Below are 22,315 nucleotides of genomic sequence, written 5' to 3' on the forward strand. Positions count from 1 at the left end.
CAGCCCATGTCCCAGACTGGCCACCATTTTAGCCACACCTTATAGCTCTGGTCCTGTCTTTGCCCCTGGTGAGCTGTGTGACCTTGGAATGTCAGTCTTCCTCTTTGGGCTTCAGGGTCTTATCTGAAAGATGAAATGACCTTTAATCCCTTCCAGCTCTTAAATTCTTTGATTCTATGAAGGCCATGAGTCTTTCTGACACTAAACTCACATCATCACAAGAGATCAAAGGATAGAAAACTAAGTGCAAATAAAGGTCAAATAACATTTAAAGGCAAGTGCTTCCAAAAAGCCAAAGCTCAGGAGGAAGCTCATGTTCACAATAGCATCTCAGAATTCTTCTTTAAAATGGGCTGAAAAAAAATGAGAGTATTGGTATTCAGCCAGGCCAGGTCATTAACACTAAGTGAGTCAAGGATTTTTGATCACAATTGACACAGTTTTCCATCACTAGATACCCACCACTAATATATTTTACATGTCAATAGCTTCATCTTCTGAGAATACATCCAGATACCAGAGAAGAAGCTAAAAAAAAGCTTCATGACTCTAAAGAATGGATTTAAACATCTTGAAAAATTTTTATGAAAACATGTAGAATCTTTTCATTGTAGAGTACCTCAGGCCCTCATTCACAGACCATTCTAACCTGCAGAAATAAAGAAAAGGATTACTAATAGCTCACATTGAGTTCTTACTATGCTAGGCATTTTTCTCAGTATTTAACTTATCTTAATTTGCTTAATCCTTACAGAAACTTTATAAGGTAAATCATATTACTATCTGTTTTATGGATGAGGAAACTGAGGCCACACACCCTGGCATCCCCCTGTAGAGACCAATCCCCTAGTCATCATACCATATTAAGAGGGAAGTGGTCTTGGCCACAGGCCTACTCAGAGTCTGATAAAAACAGAGATGGCAAAGAAACTGTAAAAAGCATAGATAACTGGGAAAGCTCAGAAATTTATAGTCATTCTGGAAGCAAAAAGCAGGTCTCCCTGCTTACTTGTTAACGAATCACTTCTATAGCACTTGCTGTGTGCCAAATACTAGTCTCTTAACTCATCCATCCTCTTAACAACCCTATGAAATAGAGAATGTAATTATACTCATTTTATACATGAGGAAATTGAAGCACAGAGAAGTGCAGTAACTTCCCCATGTCACACAGCTAGTAAGTAGCAGAGTCAGGGCTTAGAACCCAGCAGACCTGCTGCAGTGTCCTTGCTCTTGAGCACTATGCTGTGCTGCCTGTCGTGAGTACTTACTTAATCTACCCTCTGTGTAATAATAATGGAGGTTCATTTATTTATTTAGCAACCGTATTATTGCTGCATGTTAATTGTAATATTGCTGCAAGGAAATATTAAATACTCATGACTGATGAGTTTCAAGAAAAGATTAAACTTATTTTGTTATGTTTAAAGTCGAGATTTCCCTATACATTTAAGAAGGACTCTAATTTAGTAGAGTTATTTTTGTTGTCTTGGTGTTTAAAGTATCAAACTTCAACTGTTTGAAAAATTCAATCCCAGTACTGTCGGATTTCCTAAGGATACTTGATTTCAGTTTTCACTGTATTTGGGATTAGGACAGAAGTTACATTCAGTTGAGCCACCATATTTACTTACTAAACAGATGAGAGTACCAAGGGAGAAAGTATATGTAATTTAATTTATAAAAGTATATAAATATAATTTATGTCTAGATCAAGAAATAAGCCATTTTCTGTAATTCCCTTATATTATCTCCTCAGTCCTCAAGCAAAATAAATATGATATTCAGCAAAAAGAAAATTCTTTGCGATTGACTACACGTCTAAGAAGCCTATAATGGGCATTTGATGTGTCTTGTGTCTAAATCGTTAACTTTTCCTGTTGTTTCCTTTTGGTTTTGTTGATGAGCACACTATCTGCTCAGCATTATGATTAGTTTTAGAGGGCCGGCCCCGTGGTGCACTTGGGAGAGTGCAGCGCTTGGGAGCGCAACGGCGCTCCCGCTGTGGGTTCGGATCCTGTATAGGTATGGCCGGTGCGCTCACTGGCTGAGCGCGGTACAGGCGACACCACGCCAAGGGTTGCGATCCCCTTACCGGTCACAAAAAGACAAAAAAAAAAAAAAAAGAAGAAGAAGAAAGATTAGTTTTAGAAATAGACCTAAATAAAGTAGAAAACCAAACTTCTACAGCCATCAGTCATTCAACAGAATGGTTTTCTATAAAGGACACAACCTTTTCACTTGTTTTTAAAGGAAGGGCATGTTTAGCCCACAGAAGTCTCCTAACCTGCACTTGGGCTCTACTGTTATCTGGTGACATCCTTTGAAGTGCTAGTGCTTTCCAGGCTCCCCTTACCCTCTTAAAGTTATATATTGTACAGTGGGATCCCAATTAGCAGAAATTAGCAACGAGTAAAACATATGAGCCAGAGAATATTTTATTTAAATTGTACGGCATGATAAAATACATGATAACGGAGTTGCTACATCTCATAAAAGAAACCTGAGATTCAAGAGTTGATTTAAAATACATGGTTGGAATTGTTTGAGGAACCTCCATACCATTTTCCATAGAGGCTGCACCATTTTGCAGTCCCACCAACAATGTATGAGAGTTCCTTTTTCTCCGCAACCTCGCCAGCATTTATCGTTCAGAGTGTTTTGGATTTTAGCCATCCGAACTGGGATTAGATGGTATCTCAATGTGGTTTTGATTTGCATTTCCTGAATGCTGAGTGATGTTGAGCATTTTTTCATATGTCTGTTGGCCATTTGTATATCTTCCTTAGAGAAATGCCTACTTAGCTCTTTTGCCCATTTTTTAATTGGGTTGCTTGTTTTCTTCTTGTAAAGTTGTTTGAGTTCCTTATATATTCTGGATATTAATCCTTTGTCAGATGTATATTTTGCAATAGTTGGAACCAGCCCAAATGCCCATCATCAGATGAGTGGATACGGAAAATGTGGTACATCTACACAGTGGAATACTACTCAGCTATAAAAACGAATGAAATACTGCCATTTGCAACAACATGGATGGACCTTGAGAGAATTATATTAAGTGAAACGAGTCAGGCACAGAAAGAGAAATACCACATGTTCTCACTTATTGGTGGGAGCTAAAAATTAATATATAAATTCACACACACACACAAAACCGGGGGGGGGGGGAGAAGATAGAACAACCACAATTACTTGAAGTTGATACGACAAGCAAACAGAAAGGACATTGTTGGGGGGGGGAGGGAGAAGGGAGGGAGGTTTTGGTGATGGGGAGCAATAATCAGCCACAATGTATATCGACAAAATAAAATTAAAAAAATAAAATAAAATAAAATAAAAAAGAAAAAAATAATAATAAAATAAAATAAAATACATGGTTGGCAGTAGCAGAGAGACTGATGAAGGGCTGTGTTCAGAATGAGAACTTCTCTCTCACTCTCTCTGTTTCTTGAGATTTTATTCTAAACCTAAATACGGCATATGGCTTTTCTCCACAGCTCTGGGGTGGATTCGGCAGTATATTTCCCAGATCAGCACATCAACTTCAAATGTGTGACACCGGCCAGGCAGCCTGAATCAATTAATCTGAAAGCCTCGAAGAGCATGGACCTTGGTAAGCGAGGGTGAGGTGACATCCACGTCAGCTCTCCGGCCTCAGCCCATCTATCTTCCCGTATGTCCTGGCTTTGTTTCTTCAACTCAAACCTCAGGGAGCAAGGTCTGCAGAAGCCTGGAGTCATCTTATCTTCCTATTTCTTCACACATTTAATTGTAATTATCCTCTTTGTGAAAGAAAGGGGGAAATGATTTATTTTTATAAAGTGGGCCATAAAATGTTCTCCCTCTGTAGATCAGAAAAATATGATTCCTTCTGGAGGATCTGAATGCCAGAAGCATCTTTAACTCACCTGCCTTTGTATCTGCATTTCCTGTCCTTATGGATAAACCTGTTGCAGGGCCTGGGAGGATAATGTGGTTAAATGTTCCTCTTCCGTGGTGGTTCCAGTCCTTCTCTTCTTCTCCATGTATGATGGATAGGAAAGGCAGCAATGGAGAAGATTCATCACTTTCCCCCAAATCCCGTGATGCTGAAAGGAAGAAGGGTGCCTTGGGTTTGCCAGATTGAGGGTGTCAAGGTACCTTGGGTCGGTGCCAGAACAACCTTGTTGAGGTTCTGAGTACCACAGGGAATATCTGGGTGACTATTGGCTACCGGGACAGAGCAAGGGCCCCTGCTAACTGTGTTCTCTAGGCCCTGGGATGGGGGACCTCAGAAGACATCTCAGGTACCCTAGAACATCACTGCCCTTCCACAGGCTCTTAGCACTATTAGTGAAAAGTGTGGGTGCGAAATAAGTTATCAGCAAAATATTTATTGCTTTGCAAATGCTTGAAGGCCAGGCTTTGCAATTGTGTTTTTCTGGAGGCATATTATATATGTCATTAGTAGCAACAAGAAAAAAGAATAATCAAAACTGTGTGCTCTACCAAACAATCTGATAAATAGTGCTTATCTGTTACTCATTTACGGAAGTTCAGGGTAATGTTCAATCATGACGAAGCAAGAGAAATTGATTCTGTTTTCTATAAATTAACCAAATCACTGAGATGCATTTGCTCTAATCGCCTGTAGTGAGAGACAGGTAGGAAACCTTAACAAGGAAACTGTCTCGTGCACTGGTCGGAAGGCTATTTTCTCAAGCGTGAATCTTTGACAAACGAAAGGAATAATGTGTGGCAGAGACATAGGTTATTACTAACAACTTAAGGAGCAGTTTATTTTCATGAAGTGCTTGATAAACATTTCCTATTCTGTCTTCCCAATTTCTCTATAAAGAAGATGAATGGATAGAAACTGCTTTTAATTTGGGGGAGAGAAATTTTTTAAAAAGTGGCCAGTTTTATGGTTCTAAAAAATCTCTACAAAAGGAAAAAATAGTATTCATTTTAATTTGAGAGAAAAATATCATCAGATCTGTAAAAAATAAAATCTAAGGCATTTCCAGAAATTGTATTTCTGTTTATATGTTTCACTAAAAGTTGTTTTTAAGAAGTTTCTCTCTTAAATTGAAATAGTCCTCGCAAAATATGTGCAGTTAGCAGTCATTCATTGCATTTTACTGTACGTATGCTGTACATGACAACAATAATAGTAATGTTTGTTCAGTTTACAAAATTGGGCAGGTCGTGAGCTGTTTTCTTCAGGACACAAGCACCAAACTGAAGGCATCGTTAAAATGCACCACACAGCAGAAGTACACAATAACATGCTGTAAAAACATTTTTAGAGTCATCATGAAAGTTTGGCCCCTTCCAAGAAGTGCCAGTGTAAAGCTAATAGTCTTACAGAGGCTCTGAGGATCAGCATTCTAAGACCATTTTGACCTCTTCTTCCCAGAACAGTCGAGTGAGCTCAATAAATGTTGTTGACTCTTTCAATGAATAAACTCAGGCGACACCCCCAATAGTAAACATTTGGAAGTGTCTTTCCTGTTTGATTAGGAGAATAGAATATTATATGTAGTTTAATTTTACATATGTAGCACTGAGCCAGTGTAAGAAATTAAAATATTTGCTAAAAAGGTTAGTGACTATGATGATAGGAATAATATTCTCAGCAGGGTCGAAAGCCAGTCTTTAAAAAGTTTTTAAAAATCCTAAAGTATTTAGATTGAATACTGAATTAGTGTTATTTGACTATTTTTGACCTCACAAAACAGCAGTTTCATATCGTTCAAAATAAAAACTAAAGATAAAATCTCCTATTTATTGTGTAATTAGTTTATATTGGCTATTCTTCCTTTATAAAGTTTGTAGGAATCTTCAAAGGGTATGGGGCGCCGTCCGTACCTTTTTAGTTTTTCTTTCATTTTTGCTAGTGAGACTAAGCTAGTATCTTGACTTGCATATTAATGAGTTCATATATTCAAACTATTTTAAAGGTGAGTGGGTTCCGTATACTTATTTTCACTTATATTTCCAAAGACAGACAGTTTTTATTATGCAAAGTGAAGCCTCCTCTTCCCCCTCTCCTTTTCCTACTCACCAGGCACAAACATAGTTTAAAAATAGTTTGCTATGTACATCCTTCTAGAAAGCACTCTACCTATTTGCCTGCCCATCTATGAGCATGCCTGTATCACATTACATTTCTTTATAATAGTTGCATAGTGTTACGTTATAATAATTAGTTTTAGTTTACAGTTTTTTTTTCTTCTTTTGATTGAACTTGGGCTTGAAGTTTTTATTTTTTGTTTTGTTCATTTTTATTTTGCAATGTGCTCTTTATATCATTTGCCAGTGTCACCATTTGTCAATTTTCTCTTTCAATTTAGAATATTGTTTTGCATCTTGGAAATAACTTCTTGCAACCTATTATTTATCTTTTTAGTTTGATTGTGATATCCTTTACCATACAGTCAAATATTTCCATCTTTTCTTCCTTTGTGACTTTTGGCTTTTATGTTTTTCTCATTTATTTTCTTCTGGTGCTTTTAGAGTCTTGTGGTTTTTGTGGGTTTTTTTAATGTTTAGCAATCTAGAATTTATTTTTATTCATGGTGTATGAGGTGGGAGAATTTTTCTCCACATAAATAGGCAAATCATTAATAACATTTATTGACTTTTTCATCCTTCTATTAATTTTGAATGCAGGTACATTGACTACTAAATTCCCTTATGTACATACATGAGTGGGTTTCTAGATATGCTATTCTATTATTAGTCTGTCCCATGCCAGCATCATCTTGTTTAAGTTATCACGTTATTACTTTTTGGTTACTTATAGGATAATCTTCCTTTGATTTTCTTCTTTTGTAGAGTTACTTTGGCTCTTTATGTGCATTTATTCTCCCACATGAACTTTGGAAACAGCTAATCAAAATGAGTTTAAAGATTAAACAGGAATGCTTCCTTGATATGTGTGTGTGACCATTAATTAAAATGTTAGCTGTTTGTTCCTGATAAAAAACATTTTATCAGACTAAATAAGTTTCTTTGTATTCCTAGCTTCCTAAAAGTTTATTGCTGCTTTTATTTTTTTAAATCAGGAATGTATGTTGAATTTTATTAAGTGATTTTAAGGATCTATACAGGGTGATGTATATTTTGTTCTTTATTCTATTAATAAAATAGAAGTGAATTAATTGATTCCCCAATATTAAATCTTTGATTCTTTTTGAATGACTCTAATTTTTTTCTGCACTTGAAAAGATGCTCATTTGATTAACTACAGATATATATATTAAACCCTTCTAAAAATGAGTAACACATTATCTGTGTGCCCTAAAACATTACAATTTTACTGTGTCATGAATTCTATATATCAATTATAGGTTTTTTAAGGCTATTTTTCTCAATATTTTGTGGATACTTTTGCCAGCATGCATGTGGTCACATTTAAGTTAGATCAGAAATGATTAAAATGATGAGTAAAAGGAAATATATTTTTAAATAATCGGGTGTAACTATACTTATTCAAAGGGGTTAGGATGTCATTCAAGAGACTGGGTAGTTACTTCTGGGTTTTCCAGAAAATCAATCTTTTCCTACTAATTGTAGACATTCCTCTATTTATTTAAATTACCAGAATTACTATGTTCAGTCTGGATCCCTTTAATTTGTTCATAATTGAGCTTGTGTGGGTGTTGGGTTGGAAGCTCTCAGGAGCTGAATAACACAGCTGCCTCTTTGGCCTTTGGCATAGGGTTTTCCCCCAAAGAGCTGCCCTCATTGGCGGTATGCCAGAGAGTTACACTCAAAGACTTTTTGATGAGGCATAAAAATTTTTAATTTTCAGGCTTGGTGTTTTATGACCCCATAATACTGTTTAAGAATTAGAATTATTCGAGGGACAGCACTTCAGTATTTTGGCTCTTTCATTGACCTCATCTATAGCCCTGTTCTAAGTTGAGTTTAAAACGTCATTTCCCACAGATTTTTTGGAGAGTTTTCTCTCCTGTTTCCAATTGGCCTCCCACTCCCATTGCAGAAGGGCATTTTATAACATGGGTAGAAGGGTAGGGCTGTGCAGATGCAAGATGCCGGCAGCTGTTCTGCGTCTGCTCAATGAGAGGAAATGAGCTTCAAGTGATGGATGAGGCACTTAGACTAAATTTTAGGAAGATTTTTGACAATGAAGACTGTTAACATTCTGTCTCATAGTCTCCTCAAAAAAAGTGCATGTGTCTTGAATAATTCTCCCTAAAATCAGGACAAGAAATAGACTGGCTGATTTTCTTTCAAGATCTATGATTCAGCAATTTTATTCTGTTATTTGCTTGTTCTAATTTTTTTTAAGTTAGAAAATGTTTGACTTTTTCATCCTTCCCTATTAATTTGGAATGCAGGTACACTGAATACTAAATTGCCTTACTTCAGCCCACAGTTGAAGTAAATTATAAGTCAACTAATTTCTCATATCTACCAATGTAAATATTTGGGATACATTTTGAATATAACCCTTTCATATGTGTCAGATATTGCTGTCAGAGAGTAGTTCAGCATCTCTAGTATCAGATCAAAGATGGGCATGAAAAAAGTTAATTAACCCCTCTCTACTGCTCTAATACTTTCTTTTTTAAATTATTTTTTGTGTAATGAGATAATCCTATATGCATTCTTGGTAATAAGACAAATATCCTGAACACTGAATATCCTGAATATAGAATTATTATAAAATTCTATATTCTGATAACCACGATGCTTGTTTATCTATGATATAAAATATATAAATATATATTTTAATATAAATTTTTATTTATATTCATGGATCTTTTTTATAGTTCATCGATAAGTAATATCTCTGAAGATGGTGAAAGTTAAATCATGTTGTGCTATTTTGGACATAACTTTAACTTTAAAACAAACTGGTTGGTAAAGAAAAGTTAATGGTAACACTAAAAGAAGGTGTCTATTTACTTTGTATAATAGACAAGGAAATGTACAAAGACATACTCAGATGTACGCCCTAAGCTTTAGGAAGTCAAAATTAAGGAATTACATAGAATATTTATTCATTCATTAAACAAATGTTTGTTGAATGCCAACTGTGTGCCAGGAAATACGTTAAACACTCAGGATTTGGCAAGTAAATGAAAGAAATGATTCTTGCTGCATGTTAAAACGCTAACAGGAAAAGGAAAACTCAAGAGTTAAGGGAAGATTTCCAAAGGAAATTCTGACATTATGATAATTTATAGGAGATAAGAGAGGAAGAAAAAGAGAGTGACATCTGAAGACACTAGTGTCGCTGCTTCAGAAACTTGCTAATAACCTTAGCTATGTAGAAAAGAGGAAGACAGAAACAAATGAGTAAAACAAAAAAGAGGTAGTAGTAATCTAGAAGAATAAATGCAGGAAAATCTAAACAGCTGCATGAGACAAGGCTCATAAAACCCAATGAGAGTTAGACAGCTAAGCTATTTTTAAAGCATTAAAAAGAAAGTATGTGAGGTGGTCCATTGTTTAAAACACGTAACGGATGTCAGGTGGGAAGTAGAGCCACTCAGTTCCTGTGTTCATTTTATCTTCGTGCACACAAGAAAGTGATGTTCAAAATGGAAAAGCATGGCGCCAGGGAACGGAAGTCTAGACAGTTTATACTGCTGTGCACTAAAAAGTGGTGTTCGTACAGTGGCTGTTGCTCATCATCAGAAATTATGGAGAGTATGCCTCACACTGGAGGACAGGTAGCAAATTACCAGTCTCACAGAGATGATGAGTTCCAGAAACAACTAGTGATGTCAGTGCTGATCCTCAGAGGATTTCCATGTTTGTGGAATCAAAAAAAAAAAAAAAAGTAGTGGTCACCAGCAACCTTTCATTGGGTCCTTGAAATAGCTGATGTCTCATTTCCTTTTTCATAGTTTTTTTTAGACTGATAAATCAAGGAAATGTTAGAAATATAGAAATATAGGTTATATTGAATTTTATAAAGGTATTTCCATTTGTTTTCTGATAGAGACTTATGGGTCAAATTATACACTGAGGTAGGTATAGCACTGGAATGTCTGTACTAGTCTGTTTCTGTTGCTTATAACAAAATACATAGAACTGGGTGATTTATAAAGAAAATGAAGTTTATTGCTTACAGTTTCTGAGTCTGGGAAGTCCAAAGTCCATCTGGTGGTGGTGACAGTGACCCAGGGGTCTCACATGGCAAGATGGTAGAAGCAGAGAGAGAGAGACAGACTCTCTTCTTTTTAAGCTCTCAGAACCACACCCCTGACCACCATTTTTAATCCGTTCACTACAGCAAAGTCCTACAATCCAATCACCTCTTCAAGGCTCCACCTTTCACCATATTACCATAATAGGATTACCATAATAATCCATCCAATTACCATAATAGGATTTCCCACCTTCTTAACAGTCACAGTGGGGGCTAAGTTTCTAATACCTAAAACTTGGGGGACACAATTCAAGCTTCAGTGAGTTTTGAGGGGACATAATTCAATCCACTGCAATATCCTCTCCCAAAATGTGCTAATAAATGACTCATTATCATCCTGAGGGAAGTTAAATAACATATACCATAAACTCTGTACTTGGCCCCTACAGTGTGTTCTAATAATAATCAACAGAACTTGATGAAGACTCGATGTGTGTAATTTGGATGAAGGTATGAAAGGCATTCCTACCAAATTTTCAGTAGACACTGTTTGAGAGAGTTGAGTAATATGTTAGATTGACAGAATTAGCATTAAATGATTTCTCCAAAATTGAAGATAGAATTTAACAAAGAATGATGTGTTCATCCAACATTTATTGGATACTTGCTATATACCAGGCAATAACCCAGGTTAATAAAAGAAAGGCTCCACTCATATGGCATTTTCATTTTCATTGGGTAAACAGATGGTAAAGTTGTACATAGTGAATAAATAGTAAAATTTCGTATGGAGATGATTTCCCTGAAGCCAAATTCAGGTAGAGACAAAGACTGAGGGGAGGAGAAGCTATTTTAGATAGAATGGTGAAAGGTGAAGATAATGTCTTAAAGTCAGATTTTAAAAAGATCAATTGTACAAGTGTAGGATTTAGAAGAGTTGGCATAATAGCTGTTACTATTGAAGCTGCTTGCCTGACATGGTGTTGGGCCGGATCACAGACCCTTCTACCTCATCCTGTGCAGGTCTGGGTCAGGTACACAAAAGAAAAACTGAGTAGCCACCAGCAAAGTGGACATGCTTTATTCCAGACAGGAGCTCCACCAACCAGCAGTTCAGAGCTGCTGCCTTCCTTACCCAAAGTGTACACGCTAGTGGCAATGAGCCGGGGGTGCGCATGCGCACCGACTCTACTCTTACCTAACTTGTTTACAGTGGATGTGCTGAATCATAACCAACTCCACTTTCTTCACACATGGCCATTCCCAAAGCTTGTTATGTTTTACCAGATCAAGGAAGACAATAGCTCCACTATATCCTGGCCTGGTCACAACACATTAATAGTGTTGCAGTTAATTCTGGGTACAATATTATAGGAGATGCAAAGACAGTATAGAATGCATCCAGATATTGGTGAGAGGTCTAGAAACCACGTGCAATGAAAAACAGTTGAAAGAAAGAAAGATACCATGCCTGGAAGAGAGAGGACTTGAGAGGAATGGGAGAGCTCTTCTCAGATATTTTTATGGCTAATATTGAAAACCTCAAATCCGCTTTATATATCAAGCAATGATAACCACATCAGAAGATAAGTCAAGTTTACAAGGTTTGAAATCTAGGAAGATGATAGTGATAGAAAACTGAATTCTGTTTTGTGGCATGTTTGATATGAAAGGGAAAAAAAGTGTATAAATTAAAAGTTTATGAAGACTGATAAGAGAATTCACCAGAATTATGGAAAAGGGACCATTGTTTATTTTTCAATATTTGGTAAGGTGTACAGGTTCTTTTTATATTTTGTTAGCATATCTAATATGTTTATATAGTTAAAAAAAAAAAAAAGTCACACAGGTTTTCACTGGGGTAGAATGAGTAGATGGAAAAACGTTGAGCTGAGAGAAATGGCATGTCAGAACTTGGGCTGAATTCGTAGAGACATCTCTGGTGAGAAAAGAGAAACCAGTAAGGAAACAGAGTAACTGACTTCATTCGCACTTTACGGCACCTCCATGCAAGAAGGCCTCTTTCAAAACATGAAGGAAACTAACATTTGGGTTAACCAAAACTTAACATATAATTATATTTTAGATAATTGCTACATTTAAAAATAAAAATGAATTGTAGGCTAGTATTAGTATTAGCTGAATCATAGAGATATAGATCATTTCTATATGTCTGTAATATAGATCATTATTTTAGATATAGAAGAATAATGCAGATTTTGTTTTAATTAATTAAAATAACTATCTGAGTTGGAAGCAAAGGTATAAAAATGTTCCTCAGTGTCAGGGACATGTTTTTCTCCCTATAAGTCCATATATATCCTTTCCTCCTATTTTATTCTTTATATTCCATAGGAAATGTATTTTCAAAAAGAATTTGACTTTGTGTTTATTAATTGTAAAATGATGCTTTTTGTGTATAAAACATACTTTTGTATTGCTTCATATGTTTCTGGACTTGTCTGAAAGTTGTGGCGCATTCCAGTAAACCCCATCATACCTTCCTTAATGAATAAATGCTCACAAATGCTTTAAACATAGTTGCTCTCACCATTTGTTGTATGAATGAATAAGAGGAACAACTCTCTCGTATGCCCCTATCTAAAAAAAAAAAAAAAAAATTATTTGAAGCAAGGATCCTACCTCTTATATAAAAACACTGAAGCTGATGCCTAGAGCGAAAGGGATTCAGTGTTGTTTGCAGCAATAGCTGCAGTCATGGAGAGGGAATGTTAGTGCTGTTGTTAGAGGTGAGCCTCTACATCTCCTACATATTTTTCTGGTACTTGGTAGTTGACTTGAATTGTTGATATAAGTAAATTCTCCTCAAGTAAATGTTGAGAAATACTGAGGAAAAATTTACCCTGTGGATTTCATAAGTAGATTAGTAATTCAATCATGGGGTCACAAGTGGTCTCAAATGTAGCCATGCAGTTTTTTGCTAAGATTATATTTTCTCAAGATGGGAGTTTGGTTAATAGAATATGTAAATAATTTTAAACTTCAATGTATGGAAGAGAAACCCAGGGCTCTATTGTCCCACAAGAGATATAAAGAAAACTATGAAGTTTGGAAATGTTTGTAAACGAAGCTTAACCAATGATATTCTGCCAATAATGAACCCATGCAGATTTTTATCAAATTGACTGCAGTATATTTAGAACTTTCTTTGTGCTCTGATGGGGAATATTGATCAATGCAGAAACTGCCTTATCCTTTAAAGTTGAAATATTCTGAGCTCCTCTGAAAACTTGGATTAGTATATGAATCCAAGCACTTTCTTCCTTATATTTTGTATCTCAATTGCAGCTCCACATCTAGGATTCTAAGCCTTTTAAATAAAGCCAAGAATGAACCTTTTCTTCTCTTTTGTCTTTGTTTCCTAAACCATTATTCACATTGAAGTGAAATTCTGTGTTCCGTCTAAAAGAAGATTTGTATTAATGTAAGAATATCTTCATAAAAATACGAAGCTCAGGAAGCTATCCAAAGAATGGAACAAAATACTTTAGTTCTCTTTGGAAATATGAACTAAATCCATTGGTTGTTTTGAAGTAAGAATTTCATTAGTTGAAAATATTATATATAATGAATAATTAAATATTAGTATAATAAAATATATGATATAAATATGAGTATATGTTAAAGGAAGTTTGGCAGTTTTATAATTATCTCTTTTGATTGGTATTCTGAATGATAAAAATTTGTTATTGGCAATACTTTATGCAGAAATGAAAGCTAGTGTAGGGAGGTGTGACTATCTCATATTAATAGTTGCAGTTCTTCAAAAAGAAAACATCTTTAGTCTGCATATTTTTATTCTTTTATGTGTGTGTGTGTGTGTGTGTGTGTGTATCTGTATTCTTATATTCTAATTTTTCCTCAAAGTGATTGTACCAAATACATGCTCCTAAATTTGTAAGAATAGTCTAACCTAAACATTATTCTCAATATTGTTCAATCTACCACATTATCATTAATTGTAAATTTGCTCTTGAATAAATAAATGTAGCATGATTCATTTGCCTAATATTAATTTACCATAAAAGTTGTTTTCAATTCTTCACTCTTAGAAACAGCAATGCATTGAGCCTGATAGTGCACTAGCCTTTGTAAACAATTGTGATTATGTCATCACTGTAAATTTCTGTAAGTATAATTCTTTGGCCAGATGATGTATTAAAGATTTAAGGCTTTTTATTCATGTGACCAATTGTCCTCTAAAAAAGCAGTTTTGCTCCATTCAGCAGCAGTATGTGGAAGACTCTGGGTGTCATCATTTCTTTTCATTTTTGCCAATTTTACAATCTAAGAGGGAGTATTTCTATTTTATTTTTAAAATTACTTCTGTAATTAATGTAGAATAACATTTTACTTCCAAAAAGTGATAATTTAATTTAGAAATTTTCAGCCTTATAAAGGAAATGCTCGATGATTCACAATAGGAAATACACAGATGAAAAATGTTTAAAGGTCGATTTCAGCCCTTGCTCACAGGAGAAAATAGATGTTTTGGATGTTTTGCTTTCACTTTCCTAAAGCTAAGTATGTTACTTGCTCCAAAGTGTATATTAATCTAGTTATGTCTTTCATTTAATGGTTAGAAAACTGTCTAAACTTGAACCAGAGGCAGAGTCAGAATTCAGACTTATTTATGATAAAAACTGCTTAATCTGGGGCAAGTCAATTAGTCTTTTTAAAAATAATTTATTTTTAGTTCTTCACTGGAACACTAAAACTACTATACTTTATATACAGCAGTTCTTGCTAATTTAGGCCATATTAATACAAAGGCTGGCATCACTATGAACAACTTCTCTGCTTTTATAAGACTGAAAAGCTGCCCAATGCTTGAAAATACAATTTTAATTCCATGTAAAACTCATCCATCCATCTGTTCCCTCCTTCCTTTATACATTCATTAAACAAGTATTTATTGGGTGGTTCCTCTGTGCCAGGTACTGTTCTAAATAACTGGAACATATCAGTGACAACAGACAACATTTTATTTCTGTAGCTTACCTTTCTTTAGTGGAGATAATCTCATAAACAAAGTTTGAAAGATTAGGTATGTAAATGGTAATAACACAATAAGTGAATAAAGATCCTGGAAGGATATACAGTATGACAAACATAACTCTCTGCAAATTGTGGAAAGAGAAAACACAAGTGGAAAGGCTAATGTTTCAATACCCACTGGGTTTTCAGTGTTCATAAGAAAAGGTAACTAGGAATTCTGTCCAATGAAAGTATAAAAATTAAAGTGAAAATTAAAATAGAGATCAAATTGGAAATTGACTAATCAAGAGTGAAGGTTTTAAGTGAGCTGGGAATAAGTTGATCTACCCTCTGCTGATCCAAGAACTAACTGGCGTAATCCCCAATCCCCAAACACTTCAGAATTATCTTGAAAGAATCATGAGAGCCTTTAAAAAGGTTTCAGCTTGAAATTCCTTAAAAATAAAATAAGGGTGTACCAAGGAATTGGAAAATATTTAGCCCATTTTCAAAATTTGGGAAACATTATCATAGCACCCAATTGAGTGAAAAATAAGTTATATCAGAGATTTTTTATTTCCAACTTTAATAAATCAGTAGATGCCAAGTAAATAAATCCAGTGCTTTTTCTGTATCCAGAAAGGCAAGAGGGACATCACAAGGGCCAAGTCCTCTAGCTTTAGGTTAGCAGTGCAACCTTATCAAAGATTGAAGAATATGTTTATTAATATAAACATAGATGTCCACAAAAATTTAGTTGAAACTTAATAGATTGAATGTCTTAGTAATGACTTGAGTGGTAATTGAGTGATAAAGATTGATCAAGTAAGTTTGGGAAATGTTTACAAAGTTAAACAGGCTTCTTAAATACAGGATTGCTCACAATGTTAATGTGTTTTACCTACATTGCCAGGCTTAAAGAGTTTCCAAGATATATGCAGCATTTCCCAAACTTATTTGGTCATAGAAACTTTGAGTACAGATCTTGTCATAGGTCTAGTGCTCTGAGGAATGTCCTTGGCAAAGAGAAGATATGAGTGTGTGTATGAGGCCTAAAGGTGATCTGAAACACTGACAGCAGGGTGAGGAAGGATTGCCAAGAAGCTGGGACATGCGGAGCAGTGCTGTGAGGCAGGGTGCCACCTGAGAGGGAATAGCAGGGTAGCGACATGCCCACAGCCACTAAACAAGTCAGAAGTAGCTGCAGAGCAGCATGAATGAACAAGGCTGTCACCAAGCAAGCATGAATTAAACATGGACTGCGATGACAGAAGGTGACTGACTGCCTGCAGTATGCCTCTGAAGAATAGCACATGGACAGTAAAATAACCCCTAAGATGTTACTGAGGATCTGTGGTCAGAAACCTGACTTTCCTTTACATGTGGTAAAAAGATCAAATTCCTCAGCCCTGATATTCAGGCTCTAATGCTTTTTAATCTAGAATATAAAGAGGAAAAGCATTAGCAGTAGCTATAATTGTAGTAGTAACAGCTAACGATTTTTGAGCACTTGCTATATATGCCAGGCATGGTTTTTTGCACAGCAATTCTATAGCTGTTTTACGGATGGTGTAATTAGGCCTTAAAGAGATCGATTTGTGTATAGTCCATAGCTGGTACGTGGTGGAATCTGGATTTGAACTCGGGCCCATTTGACTTTGATGGCTAAGCTGCAAACCATTATGACTTTCTGTTTCAAATGACGCTTATTAATTTCCCAGTCTTAACTCTAAAAATAGAAGACCCATGCTTTCTTCTCTTCTATTTAAATTCTATCTTCCATTCAAGACCCATTCAAGTTTTGCCTGCTCTAGGGGACTGTCATTTTTTCCAGCTCTCTTTCTGAATTCCTAAAGCAATTACCAATGTTATTGATTTTAGCACAGAATTGCATACTCTTGGATATCTACTGAGTGAGAAATTTTTTCCCACTCCAATCAGATTGCAAGCCCCTACAGGGTCATACCTTATACTTCTTGAGCACCTCCCTTCACCACTTAGCGTGTGTAGGTGCTGAGTAAATCAAGATGGATGGATGAATGGACAGCGTTAGAATAATCTGGCTGCAATCTCAGAAACCCTATTGATCTTGATGATTGATTGGGCTGATCTTACTAAGTAGGCAAGTTCCCCTTTCCTACATCAAAACATTGAATGAATAAAAGTGAAAACAAATGATTAAGTGAATAAAAGTGCAAATAAGTGTTTGGTTTGGGTAGCAAAATAGAATAGGGATAAAGTTATTTTAGGAGAGTGCAGAACGTAAAACCCTATACTCAGGTTTACTTACCCAAACTAGTTTTATTCATTTGAGAGGAAAGTGTTTGGGAAAGTCTCATAAAGATGAACATAATTAAGGAAGGAATAAAAAACAGGAAAAATAGAAGGTAAATGCCTTTAATTCCGTTAAATGAAGAAGAATGAAAGCAGTTGTTTAAAACTTGAAGAAAAGGCTGTGTGCTTTATTTCCTAATTGGAGGAATCTATGAATAAATTAGGCAATCACTTGACATAATTGATTTAGATCATGTGAATTCGGTTGCTCCGCAAGAGAGGGTAAATTAGATCAAATTGTGACCCTTCCTAGTCTTCTGTTCATCACTGACGTTCTTTTTCCCTTTGTATTCCTCTGTATTCTTTTTTTAATATTAAGAGTATATATTTTTATTTGTAATACTTAATTTTAATTTATAAGAAGTTTTTCCTTTTCATTGTAGAATTAGAGTTGAAGATAATATTTCTCTAATAAAAAAATCTTTGTGCTTCTTATTTATGAATCTCATTTTTATTTTCCATAAATCTGTTTGCACAAGAATAGCATAGTCTGCATAGTCTCCTAGTGCCATGGGAATTATATTCAAAACATGCTTGAACTGCTTACTTTTACCTGAAGCAACATGAAATTGAATTACATTAGTATAGAGCAATTTGATTGCATGTCATTTGTGGCAAATGTCGTGTAAGCTGAATATTTAGAGATTTTGCTCACCTTGGGTCACACAGTATTAGTTGTCATGACAAATATCCCAAAGTGAACCCCTCCCCCCAAAAAACCCTGAATTAAAGAACACAATTAACTCAAAATAAATTGAAAATATTCTAAGTGATTTAAATACTTGGTACAGGTCCATCTATTACAGATTCATAATCTATGCAAATTTTTATCCACAAAGCAATTTTTGTATTTGGGTTTAATCAAAACTTAATAATGCAAGTATAATCTATTTACTACAACCTCGTATGCTAAGATGACTGAGGAACATTAAAAGGCCCTGTGTTCATACAGCCCAACCTGTACGATGTCCAGCATAGCTACTTGATGTTGATGGATGTGTGAGTTAACTCTTAAATGGGCTAAATTAACTAACCTTTCGATATCTAAATCTGTATCCCTTTAAAAAATAGTACTTACATGAAGAGCTTATTCATGACCAAGCTATAATTTAGAGATGTTGTTATACTGAAAATGTGGTCACAGAGTCGTTATGAGCAAAATGCTCAGTCTAATTGTCTACCCCACTGGGAAAACTGATGATATGCTTCCGTCATTAATGGTTTGGGAATATCATATCCGTAAAAGAAGTTAATAGTCTCAAACTGTTGTTCAATATGTCATTACCATGTGTCTTTCTAAGTATGTTTTATAAGGTTCATTTTGAAATAAAGCATTAGTATATAAGAGAAATACTTAGAGAAGCGTATTTGAATGAAAAGAGAAAATCTTTGTCTTCTTAAGTTAGAGAAAAGGTTTACTATGGATAATATATGTAAAACTGAGAAATGATCGTAAGGGTTAACTTTGGATTATATCGTTCCTTTTTTTTAATCCAGCAACATCTTGAAAAAGTAATTTGGAAATTCCAGCATTCTTAAAATAGGATTAAAAGACATTGCTTTAATAGTCATTTCCTGTTATTCACATGTTCTATGTTGTTTAAGAGAATAAAAGAATAATTATAAAATAGTTGACAAAGGATTAGCATCCTTAATATATGAAGAGCTCCTATAAATTATTGGAAAATAAATACTTCAATACAAAATTGGAAAGACATATAAGACAATTCACATAGGAAGAAAAAAAATCCAGTCAGTGAATAAATATGAAATAAATTCAAAATCGCAAGTAATTAAGAAAATTGAGATATTATTTTGGAAAACATTGGCAAGTGCTGAAAAATACAAGAATGCTTCAAACGGTTCATGGGAAGATTTTTTATTATCTTTTAATTCTATTTTTCCATGAACCGTTTGAAGTACCCTTGTACATGTCACAGTGTCAGTACATGCTTGTTGGGTATTATGTTAATGCTGCTGTACTGTAAGACAATGTGGTAATTGTATAAGGCAACTTACCTATTACTATCTTTTACCCAGTAATTTCATTTCTAGGAATCATTCTACCAAAAAAATCAAAAATTTAACCGAGATTTAAGAATAAGATTTTGCACTATAGTCAACTTAATTTTCCAGCAATTAGAGGATTAGTAAAATTGTAGGATATTAATCTCATAGATATAATACACTATTTTGTAACCAATAAAAATCTTCAGACTATTTAATTAAAAAGAACATGTTAATGGTAAAATATTAGTTGAACAAAGCAGGCTATTATTCTATTAGTGTATATATGTAGGTGCATGTGTATGGATCCTTGAGTAAATAATGAAAGGAAATTTTGCAAAATGTATTTTTCTTTTTTTTTTTTTTTTTTATTCTCAAAGCACTTGATTGAGAGATACTTTACATACCATAAAGCTAATCCATTTATTTATTTATTTTTATTTATACATTGTAGCTGATTATTGCTCCCCATCACCAAAATCTCCCTCCCTTCTCCCTCCCCCCCTCCCCCCCAACAATGTCCTTTCTGTTTGTTTGTTGTATCAACTTCAAATAATTGTGGTTGTTATATCTTCTTCCCCCCCCACCGGTTTGTGTGTGTGTGTGTGTATGTGTGTGTGTGAATTTATATATTAATTTTTAGCTCCCTCCAATAAGTGAGAACATGTGGTATTTCTCTTTCTGTGCCTGACTTGTTTCACTTAATATAATTCTCTCAAGGTCCATCCATGTTGTTGCAAATGGCAGTATTTCATTCGTTTTTATAGCTGAGTAGTATTCCATTGTGTAGATGTACCACATTTTCCGTATCCATTCATCCGATGATGGGCATTTGGGCTGGTTCCAACTCTTGGCTATTGTAAAGAGTGCTGCGATGAACATTGGGGAACAGGCATACCTTCGACTTGATGATTTCCATTCCTCTGGGTATATTCCCAACAGTGGGATGGCTGGGTCATATGGTAGATCTATTTGCAATTGTTTAAGGAACCTCCATACCATTTTCCATAGAGGCTGCACCATTTTGCAGTCCCACCAACAATGTATGAGAGTTCCTTTTTCTCCGCAGCCTCGCCAGCATTTATCGTTCATAGTCTTTTGGATTTTAGCCATCCTAACTGGGGTTAGATGGTATCTCAGTGTGGTTTTGATTTGCATTTCCCGGATGTTGAGTGATGTTGAGCATTTTTTCATATGTCTGTTGGCCATTTGGATATCTTCCTTAGAGAAATGCCTACTTAGCTCTTTTGCCCATTTTTTAATTGGGTTGCTTGTTTTCTTCTTGTAAAGTTGTTTGAGTTCCTTATATATTCTGGATATTAATCCTTTGTCAGATGTATATTTTGCAAATATTTTCTCCCACTCTGTTGGTTGTCTTTTAACTCTTTTAATTGTTTCTTTTGCTGTGCAGAAGCTTTTTAGTTTGATATAATCCCATTTGTTTATTTTTCCTTTGGTTGCCCGTGCTTTTGGGGTCGTATTCATGAAGTCTGTGCCCAGTCCTATTTCCTGAAGTGTTTCTCCTATGTTTTCTTTAAGAAGTTTTATTGTCTCAGGGTGTATATTTAAATCCTTAATCCATTTTGAGTTGATTTTAGTATACGGTAAGAGGTATGGATCTAGTTTCATTCTGCTGCATATCGATATCCAGTTATCCCAGCACCACTTGCTGAAGAGGCAGTCCCTTCCCCAGTGAATAGGCTTGGTGCCTTTGTCAAAGATCAGCTGGCAGTAAGTGTGTGGGTTGATTTCTGGATTCTCTATTCTATTCCATTGGTCAGTGTGTCTGTTTTTATGCCAGTACCATACTGTTTTGGTTATTATAGCTTTGTAGTATAGCTTAAAGTCAGGTAGTGTTATGCCTCCAGCTTTATTTTTTTTGCTGAGCATTGCCTTGGCTATTCGTGGTCTTTTATTGTTCCATATAAATGTCTGAATAGTTTTTTCCATTTCTGAGAAAAATGTCTTTGGAATTTTGATGGGGATTGCATTGAATTTGTATATCACTTTGGGTAGTATGGACATTTTCACTATGTTGATTCTTCCAATCCAAGAGCATGGAATATCTTTCCATCTTCTTGTATCCTCTCTAATTTCTCTCAGCAGTGGTTTGTAGTTTTCATTATAGAGATTTTTCACCTCCTTGGTTAACTCAATTCCTAAGTATTTTATTTTTTTGGTGGCTATTGTAAATGGGCAGGCTTTCTTGATTTCTCCTTCTGCATGTTCACTATTGGAGAAAAGAAATGCTACTGATTTTTGTGTGTTGATTTTGTATCCTGCTACTGTGCTGAAATCATTTATCAATTCCAAGAGTTTTTTTGTAGAGGTTTTAGGCTGTTCGATATATAGGATCATGTCATCTGCAAACAGGGACAGTTTGACTTCATCTTTTCCAATCTGGATGCCCTTTATTTCCTTCTCTTCTCTGATTGCTCTGGCTAGTACTTCCAACACTATGTTGAATAGGAGTGGTGAGAGTGGGCATCCTTGTCTAGTGCCTGTTCTTAAAGGAAAAGCTTTCAGCTTTTCCCCATTCAGGATGATATTGGCAGTGGGTTTGGCATATATGGCTTTAATTATGTTGAGATACTTTCCCTCTATACCTAACTTATAGAGGGTCTTTGTCATGAATGAGTGCTGAACTTTATCAAATGCTTTTTCAGCATCTATAGAGATGATCATATGGTCCTTGTGTTTGAGTTTATTAATATGGTGTATCACATTTATTGATTTGCGTATGTTGAACCAACCTTGCATCCCTGGGATGAATCCCACTTGATCGTGATGAATAATTTTTCGTATGTGTTGCTGTATTCTGTTTGCTAGTATTTTAGTGAGGATTTTTGCATCTATATTCAT

General features: G+C 35.1%; 1 protein-coding gene across 4 annotated transcripts in view; it reads left to right on the forward strand.

Moving 5' to 3' along the window:
* PARD3B (par-3 family cell polarity regulator beta) overlaps positions 1-22,315 on the forward strand; it is a 990,710-nt gene that overhangs the window by 598,173 nt on the left and 370,222 nt on the right. For all 4 annotated transcript variants that reach the window (XM_063091525.1, XM_063091519.1, XM_063091512.1 and 1 more), the window contains one exon: positions 3,501-3,616. In XM_063091525.1, the coding sequence (XP_062947595.1) occupies positions 3,501-3,616 (116 nt within the window). The remainder of the gene's footprint in view (positions 1-3,500; positions 3,617-22,315) is intronic.

The sequence above is a fragment of the Cynocephalus volans genome, chromosome 1, assembly GCF_027409185.1.
Source record: "Cynocephalus volans isolate mCynVol1 chromosome 1, mCynVol1.pri, whole genome shotgun sequence".
Taxonomy (NCBI): Eukaryota; Metazoa; Chordata; class Mammalia; order Dermoptera; family Cynocephalidae; genus Cynocephalus; species Cynocephalus volans.